The 10,308-nt window shown below is 38.9% G+C and overlaps 1 protein-coding gene across 1 annotated transcript in view; it reads left to right on the plus strand.

The window, feature by feature from the left end:
• The window catches only part of oscp1b (organic solute carrier partner 1b), a 28,104-nt gene extending 25,660 nt beyond the window's left edge, over positions 1 to 2,444 (plus strand). The window contains exons 9-10 of the mRNA XM_039740032.1: positions 1,674 to 1,737; positions 1,839 to 2,444. Coding sequence (XP_039595966.1) covers positions 1,674 to 1,737; positions 1,839 to 1,961 — 187 coding nt within the window. The 3' untranslated portion in view covers positions 1,962 to 2,444. The remainder of the gene's footprint in view (positions 1 to 1,673; positions 1,738 to 1,838) is intronic.
• Positions 2,445 to 10,308: the final 7,864 nt, after the last annotated feature.

The following is a 10,308-nucleotide window of genomic DNA, read 5'->3' on the forward strand; positions in this document are numbered from 1 at the left end:
GTAATGTACAGAACCAAAATTAGAAAAAAAGTCTCAGTCCAAATATTTATGGACCAAAATGTATATTTAAAAAAATACCAAAATATCATTACACTGCCTAGATCAGGCAGTTCTCTAAACACAGAGACATAACAGCAAGAGCAATAATTGAGGAAGCTACTGCAAAATAGGTTATGACTCTGAGTAAGTTACTTACTATAAGTGATTTTCATGTTTAACTGTCTCAAAGCCATTGCACAAGTAGAGCCTGTATGTAAGGTGGAAAGGAAATAACTCATTTTCTCTCCCTTATTTTCTCTTCTGACAAAGTCTTGCATTCTGACCTGACTAAAGTGGAACTTTACATGGAATGCAAAGTGATATGTGTGGTGGAAATGAAAAACTGTACACCAGCCAGGTAACACCATGCTTATTGCAAATTATGGCACTGGTGGTTTTATGTTATAGGGATTTTGTATTAGATTGATGTAAGCATTCATTTGGAGCAGTGCAGATAAATTCTGGCTAATAGTCTAGTCCCCTCTTCTGGAATACAGAAACAGAGGAAAGACTTTGTGGTTCAAAAAGACAGTGAACCAATGCATACTGTTGGAGCAAATTTACAGTGACTTCAAATTAACTATATAGACACAAGTGAGTCATAACCTTAATGCTATTGAAAATACATGAGAAAACCATAAATTGCTGGCCATTAAACTTCTCCAAGTACCTTAACACAACTAAAGCAGAAGACTGATGGGTTTCATAAAAAATGTGCCAAGTTAATAAAAACACATTCATAAAGATAACTGGCTGTTACAGCTTACTGGCATGGATCAACAAGGCACTGACCTAGTAGCATGCATACCTAAATGATAATGACAAAAGAGTTTTTTACATTTTTATACTTTTGCTATTCTCTTTCTCTACAATGAAGAACACTTCCATGAAAAATAAAATATCCCAGTGTTAACAGATGAAAATCACATGCTATGAAAATGTCCTGAGGCTATATATTTTTTCAAGGCACTATACCACTCCAGCTTTAAGATATTCCCCTCCAGAATTAGATTCCAATGCTTATCTGCTTCTTGGAGCCCAGAAAGAAAACTCTCATAAAGAGCAAGTGAAGGAACACTCACGTTTTTTTTTTTTTTTTGGTTTATTTTTCACTTCGTGGTGGAAAGTGCATTTGGATTCAAGTGCAGACATTTCTCTACAGATACTCACTTTTGGTAGTTTCTCCAGACACCCAAGCTCAAAATATGAAGAAGACATAGATAATTATTTTAAAAAGGTAAATAATCTGAGGTTACATAGTCAGATGTTTGAATAATTCATAAAAAAAAATGTTCAATTTAAAAATCAAGTAAATTCAGTCCATTGTCAAATTCTGTTTCTTTATATACTCATTAGCACATTTATACTTTGACAAGTTAGGAGAAACACAGTAGCTCTGTGAATGTTTCTGGGAGTTTGTGGAAATTGAATGTTTACACTGCCAACTGAGATTGATGAATTGGTATTATAAGTAGGAATATTTTGGTCCAGATCAGGACTGTTTAACTACAATTCTAATCCAGATCCCTTTTTGTGCTAACAAGCATATTCTTTTAAGTCCATATCTAAGGAAACATAATATTTGGTTTTATGAGAACATAGATTCTTTATTAAGTTTTTTTTCTTTTTTTCAGAGAAGCAGCGGTTCTGAGGCCCCCAGAACTTTCATATCAAGTTATTAATATTCAGGCTACACAAGTAAGCATTTTTTTAAAAACACACCAAAGTACCAACTGTTTCTGATGATATTAGGATTTGTCTTGTATTTTTTCCAATGCATGTTTCTTTTTTATTGTTAGGACCAACAAACAAATGATATGTTGGCTCGTATAATGGGAGAATTTAAGGAAGACGGTCAGGCCAGCCAGAGTATGCTTAGCAAAGGTGATGACTTGCTGGCCATGATGGATGGACTTGAATAATAACAATATTAAGTCTTTGAATGGAGGACTTGGCCTTTGACGAATAAAACATCAATGTATGAAGTGATCAGCTACAGACTGTGTCACTGGAGCCTGTTGAAAAGAACCATACAGAAGCTTCACAGATTATACATGTCAATTTGTGTGAGAGTGTGCTTTTGTGTGAAAGTTTTGGATAGATTGCTTAAATTGCTGCTGTTTTGTATATTCTGTATATTTAAAGCACATATTTAAAGACACAGTAATGTACTGAACATTGCCATGACACAAGTTTTAAAATGGGCTCAGATATTTCGTCGTGTATATACTGTACCTTATGTGTATTAATAACGGAGAACATGCCTTTGGTAATGGAGCTCACCAAAGTGTTGTCCCTCTATATTTATTTGTTTCTTTTTATGTAAATGCACTGATATACTGTAACTGATGTAAACTATGCTTGAAACTGTACAGTCAGCAGAACATTAAATTTACTTGATCTAATATTTAAGTTATTGATCCTTTACGGCAGCATTAGTTAAACAGGATCATTTTTTCCACAGGCAATAGCAAGAGCCACGTGTAGTAGAGCCATTTTTAGTGAAGACCTGGGTGCATTGCATACCCCACAACCCCTCACAGTTATTGTATTCAGTTGGTTTCAACTTTTTCTTTAATATTGCTCTTCCCAGTTACAAGCTCAGAGCCTTCTACAGATTTACAAATACAAATAAATAAATACTGCGGTGGGCTGGCGCCCTGCCCGGGGTTTGTTTCCTGCCTTGTGCCCTGTGTTGGCTGAGATTGGCAGACCCCCGTGACCCTGTAGTTAGGATATAGCGGGTTGGATAATGGATGGATGGATGGATTAAATAAATAGAAAACAACAATAAAAATGCAATAAAACACAAAGTTAAAATATTTCTCAAACCTTCTTGATCCAATACTGTGGGAAGCCAGAGCTTGTCCTTGCAACATCTGGAGAATGGCAGAAAACAGCCCAGGACTGGATGAAAGTGCATTGCAGGGCACATTCAGGCACACATTCAAACTCAGGTGAAGCCTACATTAACAGACACTAGTTAACCAAACATGTGTGTCTTTGGGGATGAGGACGTAGACCAAACATGGGAAGAACCAGCTAACTTCACATAGACAACAATTTGATATGAGGTTCCTGTGCACAAGCTGAATGTCTGAGGTAACATTTACTGCTATGCCACCATATTGCCTTATTCCACAAAAACACACTGCAAAACTGTAAAAAGAGACGTATGCATATTGTGATTGCTAGGGCTTATTCCTTCAAAACACCAGTAAATGAAGCTATGTGTTTACTCTTATTACTTTTTTTGGTATACTGCACAGGATTTATTAATGACTACATTTTCATCAACTGACTATCAGTTGTGACTCAGTCTTCAATCTGGTTGTTTCTACTACTTTTTTCCACTTGCAGCGACTAGAACAATCTCTAATACAGTTCCTGCACCTTTGGTTCTCAGAATGAACCTGTGATTGTGTCCACCTTGTATATTTATTTTTGCAAGACCTGAAGAGGTGATCCCTCTTGTTCTTCTTGGGAGGAGTAATCCCTGCGCCTTTTTGAAGTACTGTACATTAAGGGAAGCCTCTTGGGTAATATACACCTGGCACACATGAAGAAACAGATGAACAGACTCTGTGGCATGCAGTGTTCTTTAAACTCTCCACAAGGTTTTTCCCCCATGCTGTATGTGGCTACCGCAGAGCTTTCAGTCTTGGGATCAAAGACCTCTCTAAAACCACTACAGCACATTTAAACTGTCTGATTTTATTGTATTCGGTGACACCCATTACGTAAAAACTGCATTAGCTAAACTCTTTCACCTAAGCATAAAATAACTGGCTAATCATACCCTCCATCATCACTCATGGCCACCCTTCACAACCATCCATCCATCCATTTTCCAACCCGCCGAATCTGAACACAGGGTTACGGGGGTCTGCTGGAGCCAATCCTGGGCAGGGTGCCAACCCACCGCAGGACACACACACAAACACACACTAGGGCCAATTTAGAATCACCAATCCACCTAACCTGCATGTCTTTGGACTGTGGGAGGAAACCCCACGCAGACACGGCGAGAACACGCAAACTCCACACAGGGAGGACCCGGGAAGCGAACCCAGGTCTCCTAACTGTGAGGCAGCAGCGCTACCACTGCGCCACCCCCTTTCACAACCACTTTACCCTTAAATCTAATTTAGTTTCTCTAACTTGGTTCCTTCTGTTTCCCTCACCATTACATCTTCATTGTGCACTTCATATCATACTAACCTAATGAATGCTTAATAACTAAGACATACTGGCCATAACTTTTTATCTGTGTTTCAGTGTTATATTAAATATCAAAAATGTTGTCTTTTGTGGAGACATCTTGAAACAACCCAACTATGACTCCTTTGTTGCTAGGCTGTATCAGCTGACCCAGTAAGTAGATGCTGCACCTAACATGACTGCCCACTTCATTTTTCTTTTCTGCAAATGTATTTCATTCCTAATGATGAGAGGACATCTAGTGATGCCCAGAATAAAATAATGATATTAAGTGATATTGTGTACTAAAGCAGGTACTGAGTGTGCATTTTCTACTTAAGCAGTATTAATAATAACTTTTATGCCTTCATTTCCATGTGTGCTTTGTTGCTGGGCAACACCTGCCTGCTGCGTGTCTTCTGGTAGCCGATTTCCAGTAGGACAAAGGGAGATAATCAGGCAGGGAGGTAATCAGACTGCTTTTTTTTTGTCCTGGCAACTCAAATTTTCCATGTTAAAAATTGCTTTTGTTTTTTTTTCTGAAAGGTCATTCAGTCCTTTTAGCATCAGGTCTGTGGACTTGCATGTCCAGGACCATCCAGCATTCCAAAGAAAACCTCAAGCTTATGAATTTGGACTGTGAGTAATTTAAAAAGCAATTCAGAGCTGGAGATTCAGTGCAGACAATGACTGAGCAGGGTTCAGTGAGGAGGCAGCTGTGCTATCTACTGCAACAAGGTGTGGGTTTAAACAAAAGAATCTCCCTGTTTAATTAACATGTGATAAGCAAACAATCTGGCTGCCAAAGTGATGCTGATGCCTTGCAGTCTCACTCTCCTGGGTTCAAAGTGGGGAGTTTTCTTTTTTCCTCCAGGCACATCAGTTTATTACCTACATCCAGAGATGTTGGTTGTAGACTACTGTAATTGGCCAAGGAAAAGTGTGTGTGTGTGAGAAACACTGCTTCACAATGGACTAGCACCATATCCAAGCTTCGTTCTTTCCTAAACAAACTACCATGACGGACTGAATGGCCTCCTCTCATTTGTCAAATGTATTGTGCCACCTGTGGACAGGATCAACTCCCCTCAAAGCAGAAATTGAATTAGGGTTGCAAAAATGGATTAATACTTTAACACCGTGTCTTCCAATGGAATGAATGCCATTCCATTTAGGAGAAGTTTCTTTTGTGCTGATGCTACTGAAATCATTTCTGGCTCCCTGTGATCTAACGGCAGGATCAGTAAATTGACTGAGGGATGGAGGAATTTGTGTCTTTGTTTTTTCAGAGTATATGAGGTGCTGAAGTAATTCCAGTTCTCTGGTGACACTGTATTAGAACAAGCAGGTTTGGTATATCAATAAATGAATAAATCATTTAACACTGGTGAATTTCCAGTGTAACCAGTTGTGCTGAAATCAACAGTGGATCACTAGTGGGATAAATGGCTTTCTTAAGGGTATTTAATGTGGCTCTGTGGTTCCTTGTTCTTGAGTATACAACACTTGCAACATGTAGCTGTAACATTGTGTGTGCTTTTTTTAAAATTATAAAGCCTTGGCCTCCACAATGACATGATATGAACACTGGATGTCACTGTTTGACAGTTCCTGAAGGAAATGCCAAATCCCCAGTTTTAAATCTGCCATAACTGCTGGCTTTCCCTATATCTGAAAATGTGTAGTTTTTTTTATTACTGTGCTTAAATAGATTTCCGTAGTTGTTTTGACATCTGTGTATGTAGACTTTTGTGTTTTTACTATTCTACCAAAGCTTCTATTTAAAACATGTTTCCCAATTGTGGCCTTACCTTTATTTATCAATTTACATACTGCATATAGTGGTGGGCTGAAACTTCAAGGAGAAGTCAAACAGAAAAGGAATGGTCATGTAAGTGTAACTGTGAGCAGCAGAATCCAAGGTGCTGGAAGTAAGAGAAAAACACTTCTCTCACATGCTTAGTACACAATGATTCTAAAATAATCCACTCATAGATATTAGGGATTTTCCATTAATCTCTTCATTTAGATCATGTCTTATAATCTATTATTTTAGCAGGGGGTTTCTAGACTGCTCGTATTAATAATGAATAACTGTGACAAAGACTGTAACATTGTTTTCTTGGAGTTATTTCCACTTTAACCAAATTATTCCTTCCGACCTTGAAGTAGGAATTCATAACCAATGAGAGGCACAGTGTTAGACTTTCATTGTAACATAACATCCTACAACGTGTTTAATCCAAGGCCTGGAACCTTTACTGCATTTCACCCTCTTCTGAACACCAATCATTTTCTTGCATTATTACTGGGAAGTGTTTTAGAAAGCCTAAATTATAAAAAATCTAAGATGTAACTATATGTATGGTGTTTTGTGTTTAATTATGTTCGTAAATATAGACAGTTTATAAATTGGAGGAGCTCTACATAAAAATGACATAAGACAACATTCTTTAATCCAGTTTAGGTTTATAGGGTACAGAACCTTTCATAGCAGCACAATGCTCAAGGCAGGAAACAGCCCTAGACAGGTCGCCAGTTCATCGCAGGGCACAAGCTAGTTGGAATGTTAGAAACAGACGAGAACAGGACATTCAGTCTAACAAAGACTGCCAGTCCTGTCCACCTAAACTTATTATTACTTATGATTTGCCTGACACCTTTATTCAAAGCAACTTACAGCATTTGACACTGATATACAATTGATCATATTTCTTTTTTTATCTTATTCCAGTTGTAGCACTGGCATTTAAAGTCACTTGCTCAAAATGCCAGTAGTGGAATTTAAACCCACAACCTTAACCACTACACCACACTACCCTCAAAGTCAAACTCTTAATCTCTAAAAAGGTTCAGCTCCTGTAATCACTCCCTTGTTGCTCTTCTCTGGGCGTCTTTTTCATTCACACTGGATCCTACTTGGCATATCAATACGTGCCATTGCCAGAAGGTTTGCTGTGTCTCCCAGCACAATCTCAAGGGCATGGAGGAGATTCCAGGAGACAGGCAGTTACTCTACGAGAGGTGGACAGGGCCATAGAAGATCTTTAACCCCTCAGCAGGACCGGTATCTGCTCCTTTGGAAAGGGAGGAACAGGATGAGCACTGCCAGAGCCATACAAAATCACCTCCAGGTGGTCACTGCTGTGAATGTCTTTGACCACAAAATCAGAAACAGACTTAATGAGGATGGCCTGAGGGCCCAACGTCCTCTAGTGGGCCATGTGCTCACTGCCCGGCACCATGGAGCTTGACTGACATTTGCCATAGAATACCAGAATTGGCAGGTCCACTACTGGCGCCCTGTGCTTTTCACAGATGAGAGAAGGTTCACCGTGAGCACATGTGACAGATGACAAAGGGTCTGAAGAAGTCATGGATAACGTTAAGCTGCCTGTGACATCGTTCAGCATGACCAGTTTGGTGGTGGGTCAGTGATGGTGTAGGGAGGAATATCCATGGAGGGATGCATAGACCTCTACAGGCTGGGCAATGGCACCTTGACTGCCATTAGGTATCGGGATGAAATCCTTGGACCCATTGTCAGATCCTATGCTGGTGCAGTGGGTCCTGGGTTCCTCCTGGTGCAAGATAATGCCCGGCCTCATGTGGCTAGAGTATGCAGGCAGTTCCTGGAGAATGAAGGAATTGATACCATTGACTGGCCCCCACGCTCGTCTGACCAAAATCCAATAGAACACCTCTGGGACAATATGTTTCAGTCCATCCAAAGCTACCAGGTTGCACCTCAGACTGTCCAGGAGCTCAGTGATGCCCTGGTCCAGATATGGGAGGAGATCCCCCAGGACACCATCCGTCGTCTCATTAGGAGCATGCACCAATGTTGTCAGGCATGCATACAAGCACATGGAAGACATACAAACTACTAAGTACAATTTGGAGTTGCTGCAATGAGATTTCGGCAAAATGGACTAACCTGCCACATCATTTTTTCACTTTAATTTTTAGGGTGTCTTTGAACTCAACCCTCTGTTGGTTGATAATTTTCATTTCCATCAAATGATGTGGCATCCTTTCATTCCTAACACATTACCCAGTCCATATCAGTATAGATATCAAGCAGGATTTTTTTTCCCCATTGAGATCCGATGATTTTACAAAGTGTTCCTTTAATTTTTTAAGTAGTGTATGTGTGATACAGTACGAGACATGTGTTTTGTCCTTAGGGGATACAAAACTGTGTATACCTGACAAGACCCAATAAGGGGCAAAACACATGTCATGTACCCTTTGTATTATTTGGCAGATACTGTATCACTTATCTATGAGCTGCTTCTCACAACTGAGAGGACATGACGGATATTTGCTGACTGGCTGACAAACCACAACCATTACTTGGTAGGTAACCACCTAAATAATCAGACTGAGATTCATATATCTCTCTATTATAATAAAAAAATCCTGGGACGAGATGAGACTTTTTAGCCTGGGACGAGACGTGACTTTTTCAGAGAGATACTTCACGTCCTGCGGGACCAGACTTTGTGCCAAGAGATTTAACCACGCCCAGGGCCGAAAATAAAAGACAAAGAGTAGATGACAAAGTAGAACGTAATAAAGAATTCAGAAATGTTGGCGCAATACACATACAGAACAGGTTAGAGGTAATGAAAGTACTAAAATTCAAAAGTTAAAAAAAAAATGATAGTAAAGATTGTATTAGCGCAAACAAACGGAAATTATTACTCGGTGAAATAAAGGAACAGCGAAAAGAGATCAAATTATTGTTCGGATTTAAACTTTAAGTCGGAGACTTGTAGATTGGCTAATTCATGTTGCCATCAGGCAAAAGTAGTGCTTCTTCCCAAAGAACAGGCGTATCCGTGAGAAATAAAAGATTTGTTGTTTGGTGAAAGTGAAATCCACATACGCAAGCGGCAGAGACGCAGACCGGGATGGGATGTTGGAGAGCAAAGCTAGTATAAATAGATATACATATGTGTGTGTGTGTATATAAATATGCATGTATATATATATATATATATATATATATATATATATATATATATATATATATATATATATATAACTGTAAACTTGACTGAATGATTCCCTCATTCATCAGCAAAAACACCATTTCCAGATTAAAAAGCTGAAATTTCAAAGGAAGGTACATCTAGGGCAGTACGGAGCTACTAGTAAAAGGATATTTCAAAATATCAATATTTACATGTAACATCCCCAAAAGAAAAACTAAACACGCCAAAACCTCAAAAATGATTTGACTGTTTTTAAATTTGGTGACATTACAGACAAAAAGAAAATGGGCCAACTCGTGTCTCTTTTATTTGTTGACATTTGTTACTAATAATGCTGCAGTGGGATATTTAATTTCATTGTTTTTCCAAAAAATATATTAGCTATTAATTTTTTTTTTGTCTGTTGTTAATGGAATGCACCCTATGTACTGTACAGTAATACGTATTGTACGTGAATAAAGTATAACATTTGAAGTCTGGTAATGATATTTAGGGGATCGGGCAAATTGACTGCAAAAAAAAAAGAACACCTTGCCTCAGAAGGCATTATTTAACGTACCAGCCCTAGTGCTGGGTATACCGTTACTTGCTGGATTTTAAGGACTTTATTACATCATGTCCAGTCTAGTATTTCTGAAGCCCCCCTTACCTTTTCTGAGCTGGGTAAACGCTCGGTGCTCAATATTCCTAGCAGCAGAAACTTTTAACAGTTTGGCCTTATCTCACCTCGCCCTTATCTTATGTCTCGTAACCACCCACTTACGCTCACTAAAATGACACTTCTAACTACACTTTTGATGCAGTCAGTCGCAATGTGAGTTGCTTTCATGCCCACTTTACTATGCTATCAAATGTAACACCATAATGCAATTTTTAAAAGGTTTACCTGGGTAGAAACTATTATAACCGAATAATATAAAAGTAATCATATGTTGAAAGGAGTCATCGACAAGTCCATTTCCCCTCAGGGATTAATAAAGTATGTAAAAAAGGGAACGCAGGTTCACACACTTCATCCCATAGAATTGCCTCGTCTTGAAACGTCTCAGCTAGAAGTAACAGGCGGCAG

The sequence above is a fragment of the Polypterus senegalus genome, chromosome 17 (assembly GCF_016835505.1).
Source record: "Polypterus senegalus isolate Bchr_013 chromosome 17, ASM1683550v1, whole genome shotgun sequence".
Classification (NCBI taxonomy): domain Eukaryota; kingdom Metazoa; phylum Chordata; class Cladistia; order Polypteriformes; family Polypteridae; genus Polypterus; species Polypterus senegalus.